At 40.5% G+C, this 21,187-nt stretch overlaps 1 protein-coding gene across 1 annotated transcript in view; it reads left to right on the forward strand.

Annotated features, from left to right (window-relative positions):
- Positions 1-1,480: 1,480 nt before the first annotated feature.
- ngef (neuronal guanine nucleotide exchange factor) overlaps positions 1,481-21,187 on the forward strand; it is a 28,537-nt gene continuing 8,830 nt past the window's right edge. The window contains exons 1-10 of the mRNA XM_037458899.2: positions 1,481-1,927; positions 4,206-4,296; positions 5,689-5,970; positions 6,255-6,319; positions 8,422-8,672; positions 9,461-9,621; positions 9,711-9,863; positions 13,233-13,362; positions 13,480-13,554; positions 17,275-17,364. Coding sequence (XP_037314796.2) covers positions 1,735-1,927; positions 4,206-4,296; positions 5,689-5,970; positions 6,255-6,319; positions 8,422-8,672; positions 9,461-9,621; positions 9,711-9,863; positions 13,233-13,362; positions 13,480-13,554; positions 17,275-17,364 — 1,491 coding nt within the window. The 5' untranslated portion in view covers positions 1,481-1,734. The remainder of the gene's footprint in view (positions 1,928-4,205; positions 4,297-5,688; positions 5,971-6,254; positions 6,320-8,421; positions 8,673-9,460; positions 9,622-9,710; positions 9,864-13,232; positions 13,363-13,479; positions 13,555-17,274; positions 17,365-21,187) is intronic.

Consider the following 21,187-nt stretch of genomic DNA (forward strand, 5'->3'; position numbering starts at 1 on the left):
AAAAATTAGTGATAATTCTACATTAATGCGAGTGGGAATGTAAAGAATGCAGCTACGCTCTCTTATCCGTCCTAATTCCCAGGAACTCCAATACCGTCATCTGATTTTCGTCACTCCAAATTTTCCAAAGATATCAAATATATCTTGCTGCAGGTTAAGCAGAACTAACTGCTTTTTAAAAAGATAGCTTGAGCGGGAACCAAGAGAGAATATGAAGTGATGCCAGTGTCACAAGCAGACGCTCCCCGTCCCCAGAATATTGAGGTTCGAAGATCGAGACCTCAGTCACCCCTCTGTTTCAAGCCGTAATGGTTTGTGCCATCTGGGATCAGCCCACCGACGCACCTGGGGCTCGTCACTAATCAGGACCGGCCCTGTATTTAAGCCTGTGACTCCCCAAAGCTCCTTGCGAAGTCTTGTGCATGTTCCATCACATTCTGAGCGTTTTCCCGATCTCCTGTTCTTGCCTGTTATTGACCTCTCGTTTGTCCCAGACCTCGTTCCTGCCTGCCTGATCCTCGACGGTACTTCTGCCTAGCTCCACGCAATCCCGGCTTTCGACCACCCGCCTGTACTCCGGATACGACCACGCCTGACCCCCCGACGGTGCCTCTGTTTATCCCCGCTCTCCTGGCTTTCGACCCTCTGCCCGCCTACTGGACTCGACTACGCCTACTTCCCCAATAAAGCTGCGCTCTGCGCTTGGGTTTCACTCCTGTCTCTTGTGGTGCGTTACAGCCAGCCAGTTGTTATTATTAAAATAACAAATATTTTTTCCTAATCTAAATCATAATACATTAGACGACAATCCAAAACCTAATGAAACATTTAGCATTATTTTACCACGGGACAGCATTGCATCTAAATGCTCTTAGCATCTGAGGATATTATTTTGGTCGTCACTTTGATTTCACCAATCTTGTAATGGAAAAACAGTAAAGGCAGGCGGTCTGCAACTGCTGTAAGGATTATGAAAGACAATGAACTGTAAACCTGCCCTAGTCATCTTACTACAAATACAACTAGCCCTGCTGTATGAAGCACTTAACAGGAGCTAAAACAAAGCACACATCACTATCATATACAACAAAAAAAATGACTGATGCCTTCTGTAAAATACATGCATGCTGTGCTTTGGAATTTATTCTGTTCTTTAACTTGAATAATTCAAACTCTTCCTGAATAGAAAGCCCAAGAGCAAGAACATGAAAATGTTTTGTGGAGATATCTGAGAAACCTTGAAGGCACAGAAAAGTGAACAGACTGTAGTTTGTCAGTAGGTGTCTTTTCAGATTCCAGAACAGGAGTTTCAGAGGTGCCAGGCGGGCTCGCAAGACCAGGTGGAGTTCAGGAATGTTAGCACGTAACAGGTTGGTGTAGAGAGAGACAGAGGCAGGCGGTCTATCAGAGGAGGGGCAAAGAGCAGGAAAGAGAGTCATACGTGCAATAATTACAGCTTAGGCAGAAATGAGTGACGCACTCTGGTTCCAAAGGCTGCCTTTGTAGCTAACAACACTTTTGTTCGGACTGACAGGAGGAGGAGACGGCTCAGGAACTTTTCTGTTCTTCGACTCGGTTGTAGGATTTAATTTTACAACAACTTTCCTTCTCTAGTCATGGATTTTCTCCTGGATTCTGGTTAATCATGACATATTTTTTTATCCCAGTTTCCTCAAAGTTAATAATTATTTTCTACATTCACTTTGTTTTGAATAGCAAAGAAAATCTTTTACCATGTCTGTGGCTGCTCTATTCAAGTGGGGGCACAAGTCACAGCCACCCCCAGAGAAGCATTCAGCAGCTTTGGTTAAACCCAGCAACGGAGAGGACGACGATGAAGATTTGACCAGAGAGCCTATCCGCAGGAACTCCCGCTTCTATCGGTCAATGAGGAAGAAGAGGCTGGGTTCATCTGAGCAGCTTCAAAGTAAGCGCACATCAGGCCACATTCCTTGCATTGTCTCATTGTTTTTGCACAGAACCTCAAAGGTGGGGAATTCTCACACCTTAATCAACATTTACTAGAAGTTCTCTGGTCACTAAGCAGCATGCCTTTCAAACCTGTTATTCGACTGAATGCATATTGAATAGAGAGCATCAGACTCCAGCAGCATGGTTTTGCTTGAAGAATCATTGTGTATTGTTGTTCTGCATTGTTGCCAGTTGGCAATGATGCATTTGTTTTTGAAAGGGGAAAAAGGCTAGGTACTTCCATCTTATTCATTCGAGATCAACCTGAGAAACTAGTTTTGTTTAAGAAGCACAATGATCAACCATTTTATTTCAACTAAGCAACAACTTGAAGTTGGTATGTGGAAATGAAATCACCAAGGTGTCACTGTTAACCTGTTGTTATAGTCCAAAATCTTTTAATTTCTTCTGATTGGAGTTCTGCCGCCCTGCCTCTTTCTGTCAATGGCACAATCCCAGGAAACTGAAAAAACATTGAACAATGTTAGTCTTAGTCATTGTCCATGAAAGGAATTTACCATATTCATTCAATAGAGCCACACCAAACGCAACAATAAAGCATTTCAGCTTAGACTTTGCCCTGCATCTCAGATAGGCCTCAAAAGGAGGGATTACGTGATTAGTAGACATAACACAGCCAGTTTTAAAACATTTTTACAAAGAAAAATGTAAAATTGAGTCACCTGTAATAATAATACATTTTAAAAATAAATTATGTTTTACATTTACATTTCTTTGATCCTATCAACAGTTGCCAGCTATCTCATAGTGCTAACTTTGTGTAAGATTTACACAGGCACTGATAACTTTGATGAGATGGTATTTGCTTTGATAGAATGCCTGATAAATGCATACCAGATACTAGCACAGTGTGGCCACAACAATGGAGAATGTTTCTGCCATTTGTTGCTGTGTTCATTAACAAATAAAAGTTCTGCTCTTTCATGAAAAGAAGAATCATGACTAAAAGAAGACATCACAAACAAAAGTTGTGTGTAGACTCCCAATTAAATAAAAAAATGCAAATACAAATTGAATGTTTGACATTGTATTTGACAAATTTAGGGAAAAGAATAGAGATATAGATGTAAATGATTGTCTGTTGTCTCTCCTCTCTTCTCTGTGCATATGATTTATATAAGACATCTAGCATAAAATGTTATTATTTAAATATTTAAATTAGGCTTGATTGCTTTTTCTGACAGAAACCTTCATTGTACATAATGCATTTAAGGACGATCACAAAGATGTAAAAATTACAATCATGAAGCTGTTTCCAACTTCTGGATCCGATTGATGAATTAGTGATGCATTTCCGTCCAGCTGGCTTGTTTTAGGATTCAGAAATGAAAATGTAACAATTCAAATCGGCTAAATCAATATTCTCTTTACCATGGTAAAAATGGGACTCCATGATAACAGTAAAATATTTACATGACACAGAATCAAAGGTCCGCTCCGAGGCTGTAGCATACTACAGCCTGACAGATATAGTATGCTGTCCACATGTGTTCACTGAGCCAGGTTTCAGTGAAGCACAGGGTAAGGGATCTGCTTAAGTTTGTGTGTGCTTTTTTGAGGAGCAGTAGTTCATCCATCTTGTTGGCCAGAGAGCGTTCACCAGAGGAATTGATTAGACAGCCTCACACATAAACCACGATGAGAGCAGCTGGTGCTCCAAACAGAAAAGCCCTGTGGAACATTTTGCTCAATGATGTACGGCAGAAAAGTTTGACTACTGTATTGTCCAAAGTTTAAAAGTGCTGAATGTGATCAGAGAAGAAGAGCTGGAGACGGGACCAACAAACAAAAACAGAAAAAATATGAGCGAGTGCGGTACTCAGGCTGCCATCAGTGGCGCCATTAAGCATGATGTGTGCATGTGTGAGACTGACTGATTGAAATAATTAAATGACAACATTCTACACTATTGTGGCTGATATATAGACTATGGTCTATGGTGGGTGATCAAAAGATTGGCGGTTTGATCCCAGGGTCCGCCAATTTGCTTGGTGAATCGGTAGCTATGTCAACCCTGAGTAAATAGTGTGAATGTTAGTTCTTGAATGGCAGGTGGCACTGTGTATGGTAGCTCCTGTCATCAGCATATATGCGTGTGACTGATGAAATGTAGTGTGAACGTGCTTTGAGTGATCACAAGACTAGAAAAGAGATATATAAATACAGTCTATTTACTGTCTCCTTCTGACTGCAGTTCTCCCTATCTCTCTCAGATTCTACCAGTCCTGGTTTGGACCAAAGTCCTTCGAACAGAGCTGGAGTCCCCTTATCCAACAAATCACCTTTGTTGCCCATGGATAGACGGTGAGTCCTACTGCCCTACCCTGTCGAGGAACACGCCCAGAAAACAACCCAGTGCGTACAGTGCTGGTTTAAACACAGGACATACACCACTCTTACACTTGACACTCTATTTTTTATCATGTCTCTGATAAACACACAAGGTATTACAAGCCTTATTAACACTAAAACAACAGTACCGGGATGCATTCAGTTATAGGAATATGAAGCAATGTGTTCAAGCCCAAGTAATGTGATAGGACTGTTCCCCTTTCTGTCAACACAAGCTGATAGCCAGTATCTATGAGTAAATAATTAAACCTCATCGTCATTTGGATCACTTGTGTGTCTCTAAAAAAAAAGAAACGTAATCAGAGATTAAATGAGCTTGTTGCCCTTATGCTATTAAAGAAAGCTGATATTAGGATCAAATAATAGACAGGATGATATCAAGACTGAATGGCAAACAAGGAACAACCAGCTGCCAACAACCCTCAATGAAAACAATGTTACTCTTTAATCCATTTATCAACAAGAGAAAGAGGACCTGCGCGGTGCTGTTTACAATCACGTCTGTGATAACCGGCTCACAGCTTGGGGATTTCAGTATGCACAACAAGCTTTTATTGAAAACTACTTGAACACTTGACACACAGGGAAGGTTATAATCCTCACCAAATGTGCATTGTCTTTGCCACATAATTTAATAATATAAATACATCCTCTATCAGCTTTAACTATGTTTGAGCATTTGAACAGTACATGTCTCGTCCCACCGGAACCTTGCTCTCGGTCCTGTGGTCTGTCTGTCAAGTGCAGCTTGATGAAGCCAGCTTTCTGTGGAGACGTGGGCGCCAAAGTCACTGACCTCGCTTTTTTGGTTAGCCTAAACTCTCTTGCGCCCAATATAAGCTATGAGCACACTTGTTGGCGGAATGACCTTAGATCTTAGCTGGATTCGTTTAGCTTTTAGCTCTGCTCTCCTCCATCTCAACTTCACTTTCAGTTCTGCTTGGCAGGTGTGGAGGTGTCTGATGACCTATACAATCCTCATGAGTATATTTTATCAAATCCTATAGGTTCTCCAATTTTGAAGGCAAAAGATAAATGAACTATATACTATAAATGGAGACCAAAATGTAACAAAAGGCTTTAGTCAGATTTACTATAGGTTATGCTATTTTCAGAAAAACTAAGGATTAATTTGTTTGGGTAAAGATGAATTTCCTGTCAGAACTTAAAAAAACAGTTGAACTAAAAATGCAATCTTAGGACAGAATGTCTAAAGGAGTCTGTGGCTTAAACAACTAGATATACTGTACATTGTGATTATCACAAGAAAATGCAGAGAGACATGTGAACACGGCCGTTGTGGATGAGATTCTAAATTGTTTTTTTTACTTTCCATCATTCCAGAGCTGTGTTGCCAAGCAATGGTGGGGCCAGGGATGATGTGTATAAGAGAGGAGGAGGAGGAGGAGGGAGAAGTGTGGACATATCTGCTGCCTCCGATAGCCAGCATAAGAATTGTACAGCTGACATGATCACTTACCGGACTCACGGCATTCACAGCACGGACATAAAAAACCTGTCAGCGCAAACAACTGCAGCTTGCACTTTACAGGAAGTCGGAAGGGAAACTATGAGTGCTCAACAGCTCAGTTCTCACGGAGCAGATCAGGACAACGCCAACCTCAGGTCAGATCTGATTCCAGTGAAACAGAGAGCTGTAATGGATAGAAATGCAATGTGAATTTTTGTAGTAACAGGTGATGGAGGGACTGAAATAATTAATTATTTCATGACTCATTGTGTGGCTAGAGAGTGAATTTGAAGATGCGCAGATAAATATTTTCTGTATTTTCTTTATAGAATGTGCAGCGTAATCCTGCCATTGGGGTTCACTTTGCTGGGTTTGATGAGGAAGGTCTTTTCCTGCCTGCCTGTTCAAACTTATATTCCCATATCTCCTTTAATTTTAGGTTGCCGAGCAATGGTGCTAGCTCCCAGACAATCTGCCACAGCCTCAACATCGTCAAAAATATTGGTGAGAAAGACATGATCTGAGGGTAGTATGTATTCCACTGACCTGTTGCCAGATCCACAGCTGACAAAATCAGCTCGTATTTGTGAATACATTTTAAATGGCCAAGACTTATATTGTTAAGACACACACAATTGCAAGCAACACAAGCAATTATTTCTGATGATGAATTTATTAACACACAACAGGCATGATAAGGCTTAGCACAGCCACTGAGCTGTGTTGATTGACCACTCAACATGTATTGTTCACTGTGCATACAGAATGATAATGAAGGGCATGAACAGTAACTGATTACTCTTTGGTAAACAAATAAATGTGCAGTTTTCTTTTCTCCAAGCGTTACATTTCTTGGTTGTATATGCACATTTTCCTCCCTTACGTAAGTGTCAGTCCGGTTCTACGCCCACCAAAGCAATCTGCAGTATATGACTGAGGGAGGTTATGTAAGAGGCTCGCGTTGTTCAAAATCACCTTCCCTCTTGATATACATATAGCCAATGTTCTCTGAAAAGCGCGGCTGTTCTTATTTTTCAGTTTAATCCTGGTGGACATATGTACAGGTATTTTTATTCAATGCAACATTTCCAGTTTTGGTCTTTTGGCCTCTGTATGGTTCAAACAGCTGCTAACTTTTTCAAATCTGGTTCCACAATTTTTGCTTTTTAGAAGAGGAGTTTGTATAACTTGACACCAGCATATTTACTACAGATCAACGTCCTATATAGTCCTGATGTTCATTTACCCTGTAATGCAGCAGTACATTGCCATTAGTTTTAGGGTTTGCTTAATATATGTGTCCACCAAAGATTAAGATCCGTTGACCATGGATTGGTATTGTTTTTGTGCTGACAGACACAAACGGAGTGGTTGATTTATCAGTATGATGATGCAGGTCAATGTTAATGACGTTTTAACGTTTATACATCTGTAATCAAGGAAACACCTTTGTTGTCCTGAAAATTGATTCATAAAACGTACTATACAACCAAATATATTAAATGTAATATTGATTTTAAAACTGGTTACAAATAATCTGTATAATAATGATTGAATCATATTATACTAAATCTGTTGTAGAACACCATTGTTATGAGCACAAAATAATAGACAATTAACAAAACGGGCGATGGTGGCACATGGAGGAGTGTCATGTGCTGCGAGCTGCAAGGTTGGCGGTTCTAATCCTGCCTGTTCCATGTGCCATGTTGAAGTGTCCCTGAGCAAGACACCTAACCCCTAATTGCTCCCCAGGCAAAATATAAACCATGGATAAATGACATGTAATGTAACAAAACACATTCTGATCAATCATGATGAATGTTATTACAGCAAAATGACAACGAGTTAGGGCTGCTCTGTAAATAGCATTAAAAATAACTATACTGCTGGAGTGAAGTCTCTCTCAGGGTCTTTCCTTCACACTCTACAGAATATTGTAAAACTTTAGATATTTTACAAAAGATTAAAAAAATGAGAAAATAAAAGTGGAAGACACAAATTTAGTACCATATGGGGATGGTTCGCCCAATCTCATTCTGCACCCATACGCACTCATGGACTTTGAGGCACGCTCCCGCTAACTCTGTGAGGGTTTATGCCTGTTCCATTGTCAAAATGAATCCTTTTCGTAAATCAGCATTGGATGCTGGTAGGAATTACATTGTCATTGCATTGTGATCTTGAAAACAGGATAACAGTGAATGCACAGTGACTTAACAGGACAGCACACACGTGTTCGGACTGTCAAAATAAAATATATATATTTAAAACATAAAGGGAAGATGGAGAAAAAAAGAATCAGACGATATTCATTCATCATAAAATATAAAATGTTGTCTAAAACGTAAAATTCATTCATCATTTTATGAGGAAATTGACTGAAAGACATTCAAATCAGAGAGTAAAACTTATTAGATGAATACCCTCATCATAATTTATTACGTTGTCTGGGGGTGGTCAGTAACTTATTATTTAAAAAAAAACACATCAACATGGAGGCTTGCAACCTGGTGATCTAAATGCCACTTTTCATTAGCTCTCTGCTGACAGTGGAAATCCTACTTGTACTTGATGCCTGGCTTATTGTTTTTTTTCCTCTCCAGCCTTCCTCTACCAGGAATACCGGGACACTTCCAAGCAGCAGGAGATCGAGCAGCGGCGGCAGCGTGAGAACCTTTCTCCTGAGGTCCCGCCGGGGACTTTGATGGAAGGGTCCGCTGTCCCGTCCCCTCCTGTGTTACAACTGCAACTTAGGAACAATGCTCAGTCACTGAGCTTATGGCAGAACCTGGAAGTAGTGCAGGCCAGCGGCCTGCTCGCGCGGTTACCACAGAGTGAAATCATAATGCAGGAGGTGAGCAATTTTGACCGGGTGAACACTTATGTAAAGATATTTAGAGATATTGCAGTACAGCTGAGGTGGTAATAAGAATGGCATTCATGAAATATTTGGACAAAAGAAGTTATTAGACTAATTCAAATTTTAACCTGATGTTTGCTATGAGATCACCAACGTTATTGCATCCATCCTGATCATACATTCCTGAACCAAATTCAGGAATGCATGATCCATCGGCACACACAGTTTTAAAGACATTCACTAGAATCCATAAATGTTAAAACTTACCCCTTATAGTTCTATGAAAAGTCAGGGATTCACCAAATAAGGTGGACTTCCATCATCTGGGGATCAGGAATGTTGATCCCTCCAATAGTTGCTGAGATATTTAAGTCTGGATCAAACTGTTGCAAAGCCTTTCCGACAAACTGACATTGCCATTCCTAGAGCCACGTTGCTAGATTGGTTAGCATTACTGACAATTGAAGTGACAGTATAATAAAAACGAAAAAGCGATACTGCCTGCTCACACAATAAAATTACTTAATATACAGTATATGCATGCCAAAATGCTGTGATATGTCATCTTCCATCAAAAAGTAAATACACAAATACACATGTTGTTTCATTTTAATCTGGTAATTTGGGAGTTTTTCCAGTGAAAAATCAATAAAAAGAAAACAATGAACCGTACCCAGTTATGCATCAGAACATCAGATTGTCTTCACAACAACTGTATACCCGTATAGCCTCCTCGGTTTTAATGTATTAATATGGCATTGTGATTTCCTTTTTCTGTCCAGGCCATGTTTGAGCTTGTTACCTCAGAAGCATCGTACTACAAGAGTTTGGAAATTTTAGAGACTCACTTCCTACGTAACCCACATTTAATCAACACTCTCAGCCAATCTGATGTGCACTTTTTATTCTCCAACATCGAGGAAGTGATGAAGGCTAGTGAAAGGTAGGACATGGTCTTGTTTAACACAAATGAGTTCATGATTCAGTCCAGAAAACAAGTTCTTATGTTATATCCCTTGTTATTATATTCAGGTTCCTGATGGATCTTGAGCACCGAATTGAGAAGTCTATCTTGATATCGGAAGTGTGTGACATTGTTTACCATCACGCTGTGGAACACTTTAATGTCTTCATCAAATACGTCATTAACCAGGTGTACCAGGAGAAGAACTATAGGCGGATTTTGTGAGTATTGAGTATTGGAACAATGTAAATTATATCTTGTTCATACACTGTTTAGACAAATTCTGCATTCTCTTTGACTTGTGATGAGAGGGGAATTGGGACTTCAGACACTGCTTCTTTTGTGTTGTCAGCCTGGCTTTAAAGTAAAAGACAGGTTTTCTATTGATCATAACAAATGGGGTGTGCAGGGTGTGGTTGACTATGAATATAATGCATTTGTCCTCTTCATCAACCACACATACCTGAGTAAAAGGGTAGTGTTCCCACGCCCTGGGGATGACGCGTTCCTCTGATGGCAGGCATTATTGGAATTCTGCCAGCTTGCAGAAAATAAAAAAACAACTTCTGAGACCTGTCGGTTGTTTCAAATTTAAATTGGAAGATGTTAAAGCCTGCAACTGTTGTGTAAGCTAAAACTTTGCAGCAAAAAGAAAGAATATATATTTTTGGTGCCATTGTCCATCTGATTTGGAAACGTGCAGTACAATATGCAAATGTGTTGGTGTAATAGTCTAATCAGACTTATATGGGAGTACCAAGCTGAATTACTTCACAACTAATACCATCAGTGGCTGAGCTACATTTTAGAAAAAGTTTGATCTGTTTAGAAAAATATGACAAAACCGTTCAAAAACATGTATAACTATTGTGATACTCAGGGGAAAAAGGTGGTTTCATTTTCTCTCAGTTCTGAAGCATGCCCCTCCTACAAACAGGCTGGTCCACTCTTGTAGGGTTGCCGCTAAATTCAAAACAGATTTTTCTGGGCTGAATATGAATTGTTATCACTTGAGGGGCTTCCCTGTTTTGTCACTGTGTACATTCTAAGGATAGTGACCGAAACCAGTGGATTGATCCTAGAATTGCCCATGGTTCTAAGGTTTAAGGAAACTACAGATGGGACTACTGGAAACTCAAAATCAAGAATTTGTTGCATGTTTTGCTTTCATTTCTGTCCTTTGCATTGATCTCTCTGATTGCCTGCTCTGGAAGCTGCTACTCATTATTATCGGGCAAATGGACCGAGCTGATTTAGTTGATAGAAAAGTACCTCAGGCGCCGAAAAAGTGCCACCTCTTTGATCGCGCCTGCCCTCCTAAAGGACCAACTTCCCTAGAACACACAAAGCAACAAACAAAACAAGTATCTTACCTATCTCCCTACCTAAACACAGGAGAAAACATGGTCAACAAAAAGGGCTTCTCACTTTGTTTTCCACTGCCCACATCTTATATGTTTGGGAAGATCCTCTAAATAATCGGTATAATTATACTAAATCTGTTGGAGAACTCCATAGTTATGAGCACAAAATAATAGACAAATAACGAAACGGGCGACGGTTGGCGCGCTGGAAACCGCAAGGTTGGTGGTTCAAATCCCGGTCACACGCACCGGACACAAGAGCGGAGGAGAGGGTAGCTGCATGAAGTGGCACACGCAAGACACTCAATTTAATTCCCCACACCAACAGGTTGGACTCACAATAGGACTGGTCAGAGAATGGCACCACACCACGTCGAGCCACAGAATGCTTTGCCCCTGTATCCCTTAAAATGTTGATTGCGATCTTGTACCACTCAGGGAAAAGTAACCGTGTGAAAAAAATGGCTTGAAAGCATCATGAGTTTCTTGCGATTCCTCTGTCCAAAGATCAAACCGACTAGTTTTTTACTCGCTCTTAATTAGCCCTACTGTGAGGGCTTTCTCTCAGATGTTTCCTTTTGCTGTAATATTGGGCAACTTGCAACAAGTGGCCCAGTTCATGACAATAAAAGCACTCAATCAGGGCCGAAATGTTACCGCGCCAGAATTTTTTAGGTGACCTTGCTTTATTTACAATAGGTACCGGCGGCCCACGCTGCACAGAAGATGGGAAAACACTTTTGTGAGTCAGGAAAAACTCTGCCAGGACAGCCGCCACAGTAACTATTGTTATTCTCTGCTCATTTAAATACAAGACGATGCGCGCTAGCAGACACTTTTTGAACTCTTCCAACAGCATCAGCTCCCGCTGCTGCGCAAACTCCGTAACTTTACTGGATCGACCCCATTTATCAAACAGCATGCCTTTTCCACATGCAAACTCTACATAGGTCTGGCTCTCATGCTTTTCACCACTTCTGAACTTTTGCCTATATGCCTCAGGCGCTACTTCATATGCCCACAACACTGTCGCCATAACCAAATCATAGTCCAAACTCACATACCTCTTGAGCTTTTCCCGTCAACTTACACTGGAACAGAAAAGTTCAAACATCTGTCGGCCATTTTAAAGTGGATGCGATGTGTTCAAATGCATTAAAATATGAATTCACTTCCGACCAATGCTGCAGCGTTATGGTTTACAATCGTTATTTATTGCAAGTGCGGGGTCGTGAGCTCCCTTCAGGGTGAGCGTGGCCCAAAACAACAAACAAAACAATCTGTTCAGATCCCCTAACTTCCCTAGAACATACAAAGGAACAAACCAAAGTAAAAGTATCTTACCTATCTCCCTATCCAAAAACAGGAGAAAACATAGTCCACAAAATGGGCTTCATACACCTTCCACGGCCGACTCCCTTCTTCCTACCCCGAAACAGGAGAAAACATGGTCAACAAAAAGGGCTTCTCACCCCTACCACTGCCGACCCCCTTGCTAACCCCACCACCCAAAGCTTTGTGGTTGGAAGATGGAGAGACAGGCAAAAAGAGGGCGGGTTGGCTCCCAAACTGGCGTCCAATTAACTGCAAACAAAAGAGGCACACAGATAACATAACAGCAACCCCCTCAGGCAGGGAACCGCAACTTTAATATGACGCTCTGGGTCATAACACCCCTGCTGTAAGGGAATGCTGCTGCACTTCACTGGGTTTTGCCTTTAATATGTGATTGATGTACAGCTTTTAGTCTTAATTTGTGTGGAGGGAATACCAACATTACAGCAACAACATTAAGTTAAAAACTAAGCTGGTAAACAATTCTGTTGTATTCTTTACATAACATGCTTAACAACTGTACATATTGATATGAAAGACATTTACCTTCTTTAAGTCTTTGGTGGGACCCATTGTGGTCCAGTGATGAGAAACACAAGTACTAAGCGATGGGATAGATGTTTTGAGTATTTTCATTAACTTAATTTGTTTACAGTGGGAATAAAATAGTTTTATCTTTAAGTGAGGAAAAGAACCTCAGGGTAATACAATTAAAATATTTAAGCTCCAAACACAGCTAAGGGGATCATAATTCATGGATGATTAGCAAAAACCTGACCTGAGTTAGGGTTATTTTCTTCGTCTTTGATCAAAGCATGAGACAATAGATAGAGAGTGTGTTTTTAATATAGGATCAATTAAGCATTGAGTTGTTTTAACATGCCTTTCCAGAGAGGGGAATCAGGCTTTTCGGGAAGCCATGGCTTTACTTGAGAACCATCCACGCGTCAGGGGCCTGTCCTTTACCTCATTCCTCATTCTTCCTTTCCAGAGGATCACAAGGCTCAAGTTGCTTGTACAAGTGAGTGTGCCAACATGAGTTTAAACTAAATACACACTGACCAGATTCAGCAATGAGACTGAACACAATGTTGCAGCCATAATTAGGGCTCACCTGTCCTTTTGTTTTTTATTCCAGAATATCCTGAAAAAAGCAGATGAAAACTCAGAAATTGAACAAAATGCTATAAAAGCACATCAGCAACTGGAGCAGGTGAGCATCAAGGGGTAGGGCTCAAGCTAGGTTCTAAAGACACAGGAGCCAAAGGATTGAGTCAACATATTTCTATAACTACCATTATAATGATATACTATCATTATTTTTATCAGCATTTTTCTTTACGCGCAAGCACAGGATTCCCATTATATTACTGTATGATGAACGTAATTTACTTTGATTGTTGACTTGAAGGATACAATCATTGTTACCATGATAACTTTTGAACAGTGCATTGGTCTCATTAGTTTGATATTTAAAACTAGCCTCATTGTCTCACTGATAGCTGAAACCATGAATCTGAAGCCCCCACACACTCACCACTTGTTCCTCCAGTAAGACAAATTATTTACTTAATTTTTATTTAATTTTTGATGATCGACTAACACACTCACTATTGTTTATAAAATCATAAAATATTCATAAATAAGGAGCATGTCTCTTCAACACCCTTTAAATACACATGTTACACATATGTTTGCTTTGCTTTTTGTTGCTGATTTTCCTTTTGTTGAAACAATATCTGTGTCTCAAAGTCGCTAGTGTACTGTTCTCTTCATGTGTTATACATTCAGAAAAGTGTTAACATAAATTAACAGGCAGCCAAACTCCATTTCAAGAGCCAGGAACATGGGCAAACAAACCTGGTTGAATCAGAGTGAAAACTAATTGTTCAACAGATAAAGAACATATACACTTACATCCATTACAGCCGCTTTTCTGGGGAATTCAGACACTGGATTGATATAGATTGTAGATTTATTGCCACACGGCTGCAATTAAGCCCTTTGCTGTTTACTGCTCTGCAACTTCTTATGTCCTTCTTCTTCTTCTTCTTTAGGGTTTATCGGCAGCTTGCATCCTTTTATGTTGCACTACCGCCATCTTCCAGATTTATTTCTCTGTTATATCATATCCTTATTTCATATTCTTTTCACCAGACCTGTTCTTAATAAAAAATGTAAAATAGTTTCTCTACATTGTTCATTCTCCCCACTCTCTAGTATTTCCTTCACTCCTGTCCCTTTTATTCCAATTTTTCCTAACTCTTCCATCATCTTTTTCCTATGTCCTTCATATTGTTTACAATTCATTAACACATGCTCTATTGTTTCTGCAACCGGACAAAAACCACAAAAACCCGTTGGGTGCTTCTTTACAGAGGTGTGGACTCGAGTCATGTGACTTGGACTCGAGTCAGACTCGAGTCATGAATTTGATGACTTGAGACTCGACTCGACAAAACGTACAAAGACTTGCAACTCGACTTGGACTTGAACATCGATGACTCGTGACTTGACTTGGACTCGAGCCTTTTGACTCGAGAAGACTTGCTACTTCCCATGAAAACTGGGGGAAAACATTTTCACACGGCCGCGCCGCTCTGTTTATCTGCATCTGTCAAAAAAATGTGCGCCACCTGTATGCAGAGAGCGCGCGCTGCCTGCACGACATCCAATCACTGCAGTCCATTTGACCGTATCAACGAGACAGCTCGTTCATGGTTATAAAAATCTGGATTTTTGAACCCGGATTCAGACTCTGATGGAAATCCTCGCCAACATTATGTCAACGTCCGTTTTAAAGTAGTGTAATGAGCTGAGTTAAAGTTATTAGTTAATCAGTTATGCAGATGTTGCATGTGTTCACGTTATGCTGTTACCAGCTGTAGTTACGCGAGACAACCCGAGTTTCGGGGGGCCGTGTATGCGGAAGTGTTCGTTCGGCGTGGTGACGGCCAACAGTGACCGAAGTTGAGTTGTTTTATATAAATAAATGCAGCGGAGTTGCAAGCCAGTCATCGCCTCCTTATTTACGCTGCAGCATTGGGGTGAGCGTTACAGTACTATAACACAGTCACAGTCGATCCACCATTACCCCTCCCTTCGTAGTCTAGGTCTGTGAGGCAGCGCACCATCACCCAGGGTTCCCCGTCCCCACTATAATAAAATGACTCGAAATGACTCGAAACTAAAATGGTACGACTTGTGACTCGACTTGAGACTTGTTGGCTTTGATTTGTGACTCGACTTGGGACTTGCTTCGTCTTTGACTCGACTTGACTCGGGACTCGAGGGCAATGACTTGAGACTTGCTTGTGACTTGCCTAACAGTGACTTGTTCCCACCTCTGCTTCTTTATAATATGAAGTGTGCTGTTCAAATTACTGTGACCTATCCTTAATCTGCTCCTAACAATTTCTTCTCTTCTATTTCCTCCCCTTTTCTTCACAACCCCAATTTTATTTTGAATAGTATACAAATGTCTTCCTTTATTTTCCCTATCCCACTGCTGTTGCCAATTTCTAATGGTTTCTTTCCATATTACACTCTTTCCTTCAGATTTTGACAGCTTAATATTTGCTTCAATATACTCTTTTTTAACAGCTTGTTTGGCTAACTTGTCTACTCTCTCATTTCCCACAATGCCAATTTGAACAGGAATCCCAGCCATTTGAATCTCGTAACTTTTTCCTTTTATTCTAGTATAGATTGTCAATATAGAACACAATAAATCCTGGTGACTCTCAAGACACACCAGTCATGAGACTGTATAACTTCTTATTTCCTGTTGCATCACTTCCTGTTTAATTGCCGATGTCAAAATAAAATGGCTGCACTACTTTATTTCTGAAACAACAAAACAAACCTTAACGTTAACTTAACTATTCCTTTAATATTGAAGGCAGAACAGGTAGACTGCATCCTTGTAGCCTCCAGCCTTCAGCAGCCTTCACAGTAGACCTGGGCTAGGTCCTCCAACAACCGCATAGGCTGTCGGGGCAGATGTGACAAATGCAGTCGACAAAAGCGTCCTCAAGGATGAAGCCTAGCAACTTTGTGACACAGCTAGTGACGTGTAATTGTATAAAAGTATGACCAGCTAAAACTGGGTTAGGCCACAAGTGCTGTCAGCACCCCTGACATCCAGCTTCTTAGAAATCACTCACCAATGGAGTTGATAAATTAGGTGTGATTGGTGAGCGTGCCATGACTTTGCATTCCATTAAAGTTAGAAGAGCTTGGGCTAAATGGCTCCAGAAAAGCTCATCAAACTGTGTGTTTCTCTACCCTAACACAGAAAACCAATGGGATATTATACTGTTTTACCCTAAAAGGTCCTAAGACACACCACAGCAAGTGTTGACTGTTTATGCATATCAGCAGAGCGTCATTTCTGACGTTGGCCCAGGCTAGAAAACAGAAAAAGTAAAAATAACACATTCATACACAGGCCCTACATCTCACATTAGTCGAGAAAAGCAAGTTCAATTTAATAGGAAAGAAAGCACAACGTTCATCGCATTTATCCATTTAAACTATCCATTTAAGTGAACTCCGATGATGATTTAATGTGAAACAAGACAGACATTTTTGAGTCTTATTCAGTTTCGCCATATCATACATGCTCTAATACTACATGCATGATTTATTTCCCTGCTTCTGGTTGTGGTGGACCACATCAAGCACAGTCCCTTAACTGGTTTCCATCATGAATTACACATTCAGACATTTTTCTTCACAAAAGTAATTTAGTTACACCTCGATCCACTAAAGTAAACAATAACCGACCATACAGCAAACGGTGTTTTTGAAAATAGCTTTTACTTTAAAACAAACATTGAAACAATGCTACCAAATTGAAGATACCAAGAAAAAAGAAAACCATAGGACATTATTTGGTCATGAATTGATGATGTATCTGTCTCTTTTCCAGATTGTGAAAGAATGTAACGAGGGGGTGAGAAAAATGAGTCGCACCGAAGAGCTTATCAGCATTGAGAAAACGCTGGAGTTTAAATCAAAGGTAAACAAATGATGGCACATCCTGTCCTGCATCCCTTGCTTATGTGGCTGTAACATAGTGGGAATCAACCCAATCTGTTAGTACCAATCAAAGTGAGATACAGGATTAAGGCGATTTAGAGATTGCCTTCAAGTCTGGATTTAAAGACCTTCTTTGTCATCAGTAAAGTCATTTTTAAAATTTGGAATAAAATGGAGCTTTTTGACACTTAGTTCCTTCTTCCTAGCAATTTATGTCCCACAATCTATGCCTGTTTAAAGAGTGTGTTAATTGAAATTATAGAGAAAATTTAGAAAAATCACAGTAGTCTTAGTTTTTCCCAATTGCATTCAGATGGTCATTATTCATTTGTACATACATCCGATCATCAAGATCAATGAATATACAGTTTGAGCAATGACAGTGTCAGCCAACAAAGCCAAGTGAAAGCCAACAGAATGGGTGGAAATATTTGTTAATGACAAAAGTAACTTATTCATCTTGCAACATGTTTTTAGTAACTGTAAGATTGCTCTGCAACGTGGGTCCCTTTAGCACATGAATGTACATACAATCAGTGTTAAAGTTCTAAAGAATCTTCATTTCAATAGGAGCAAACCTCCAGTGTTGGGAAAGTTCACTTTCTACATGAACTAGTTCAAAGTTCAGTTCACAAATTTTAAAATGAACTTGTTCAGTTCATAGGTCAAACTTCCAAATATTTGAACTAAGTTCACAGTTCCAACTAGTTCAGTTCTTTTTTTCCATACGTTGCTGCGAGCTATTATTTTTCAAAATTATTGCCACAGCCCATATAGAACCACAGACAGCAATTCTTTTATCAGTTTTGACACTGAAGTTATGCATCAGATTTAATCTTCAAATCAATCCTTATCCAACCAGGGTTTACATTAGCATTGAGGGGACAGCGTTTCCCCATTGTTGCTTTAATATTGCTGTCCATTCACTCCACACTAGCAACAGCTGCAGCGTTCACCCCTACAGTACATTCTCAAACACATGCTGCTTGAATGGTCTTTTTTAAATAAGGAATAAAAACACGACAGTTATCATTAAGGTGCAAATGTTTGCAAAGAAAGGTCAGATTCCTCCCATCCTCACCGACCTTGTCAGTAACTTCATAAAACTCTGTTAAATTATTATACGCCGCCTCTTTGCTACACGTAGCTGTCGCCTCCATGCATTTCTTTTTTTTTTTGATGACGCAAGTGGCGGTGCGACACTGGTGGCTGGTGTTGCCAGAATGGGTGTTTTTTCCGCTACTTATTAAGGCGCGTTTACGGTGTGTTTTCTATAGAAATCTGGCATCCCATTGAACGATGTTAACCTGAAAGAAAGTGCCGTTCATAGACACCAGAATGAACGAGTTCACTGTAACGTTCATCGGGCATTAATACAGTACGTTCAGTTCACGTTCGCCCAAAATATGAACGAGTTCATGAACTATCGTTCAATGAACGCGTTCAGGCACAACACTGCAAACCTCTATTTTAATATGCACTCTCAGCCGTTTCCCATGTCTGGTGTACAGCCCGGCGGACTGTGTTTCTGTGCTTCCTTTCGCTCCTTTGTCTCTCCTACTCATTTTGAAGGGGAAGGCATCTTTAGACGATTGGAGTCCGCTGAGTGATTAAGCCTAGCCAGGGACTGTCAGATGCATTCAGTGGCTCAAAGCCAGAAAGAAATCTGTGGATTAGGATGGAGAAACAAAAACGTAAGAGCAAGGGGGGTGCGGAGAAATTGCGGGCCAAAAAATGCCTCAACATGTTCAAAAATAACCGACATGTTTAGTGCTGTAGCTTCAGTTTCCAAAACTACTACAGTACCTGACGAAATGTTGCAGAAACGGGGTGAACATAGCACGTGGAGGAGGAGAGGTGACTAGCCATAGCAATAGGGTTGCCAACTCTCCCAACCCCAAATCAGGGACACTTTCGCGGGCTGACAGGGGGGTGCTAGCGGCCGGGCTTGCACAATGAGCAGCGCACAACTTAACAAAAACCCAGAGTTTTTCGCGCGTCATTGACTTTGTAGGCTGTGATTGGAAATCGGGACTGGAGCTGTCAATCAAAACTGCCCATAATTCGGGATGTCCCGGGTAATACGGGACGGTTGGCCTACAGAAACAGCAGGTGAACATAGCACATGGAGGAGGAAAGGTGACTAGCCATAGTGATAGCGGTGCTTGCGGCTCGCAGGCAGCAGAGGAGAAGGTGCAGCAGGTGTCCGAGCCTGACAGTGAAGTCAAGGAGGGACAGAGTGAGCAGGAGAGTGTAATTGAAACGTTAAGCAAGCAGGTAGCTACATGAACAGGGAGGGAGTGTTAATCAGGGCGGGTGCATGAGGATGGTGTGTGTGGGCCTGGCTGGGCCACAACGAAGATGATGACGATTTAACAGTTACCTAAATTAATGAATATTATAATAAGGCAACAAACATAATCGTTGTCGGTTGTTGCTATTATAAAGTCGGAGTGTCAGGTTGTCATTTGTCAAATTGTCACTTAAAAGTTACTGCAATGGCCACTCAGCTAAAGTCAAATAACACAGCATAAGCTATTTTGCACTGTTTTTGTATCGAGCAGAGCTAAGAGTTTACTTAAACTTGCAACTTGGGATATTCTAATGCACTGGTTCTCAACTGGTCTGGCTCCGGGACCCACCATCACCCCTTAATGACAAGCACAAGGGAACAAATCGAGGAACTTTCTCAACATCTCAAATGTATTCAAAATCAAGTTCATAAGCTGAATTTCATATTCCGCTGCATTAAAAAAGTCCCTTCAAAATGAAATCACAGGATGATTTTTTTTTTCTTTTTTTTTTCCCCGTGCAAAGGCCCAACCCACTAAAAACAGATCCGCAACCCACCAGTTGAGAATCACTGTTCTAATGTAACCATTTAAAATTTAAAACCATTAAAAAAAAAAAAACTTAAATGATGCCATTTAATTATTTTAATCATTACTCGCCAACAAGTTACATGTTAGAAGAGGTCGCTAACGTATGTTATTTGGGGGTTAAAAACCCGCTTTGCATTTTGAAAGCTGTATATTCAACTAACTAGATATTTTCTAATGTTTCTTCTGAATTTCCAATATCATCAATATGCAATATTACGGCAAGTGAATACTCTAAATTTTATATATATATTATCAGGACGTTTTGCGTGAGTAATTTGTTTGTATAGGTTTTATATGGGAAGTATCTCAACAATTAGAGGTAAATGTTGTTTGGTGTCATATTAAAGAGGGGTTTGTGCTCTTTAAAGGGATAGTTCACCCAAAAATGAAAATTTGTGTCATCATTTACTCACCCCCAAGTTGTTTCAAACCTGTATGAATTTCTTTATTCTGCTAAACAAAAAGAAAGATATTTTGAAGAATGTCGGTAATCAGACAGTTGATGGACCCCATTGACTTCCATAGTATTTTTTTTGGGGGGGGGGAACAGAACAGTAGATATGCATATCTACAGGGACCGCAAGGATAGTGTACTGGTTGGTGTTTGTGTCCGACCGATTGTGGTGGGCCGGTCTGAAAATGCCAGGGCCCTTTTTTTGTCCCAGTCCAGCCCTGGTTGCGTGAACACTGATATAGAAAACCTCAAGGAAAAGTCATGTACCACAGCAAGGCCAAGGAACCCTTAATGTACCTCTGCACCAACACGAGTAGCCATTGAAGGGCACAAATGGATTATATAGGTCAGTGTATGGGAAACAGGTTTAGATGATGGTCTGAGAAATAGTTCAGCCCACAAAGTTTTCTTCCAATTTAGGTGCCAGATGAGTCCGATTTTGTCAGCAGGCAGACAGGAAATAGAAC

This window comes from Pungitius pungitius, chromosome 3 (assembly GCF_949316345.1).
Source record: "Pungitius pungitius chromosome 3, fPunPun2.1, whole genome shotgun sequence".
Classification (NCBI taxonomy): Eukaryota; Metazoa; Chordata; class Actinopteri; order Perciformes; family Gasterosteidae; genus Pungitius; species Pungitius pungitius.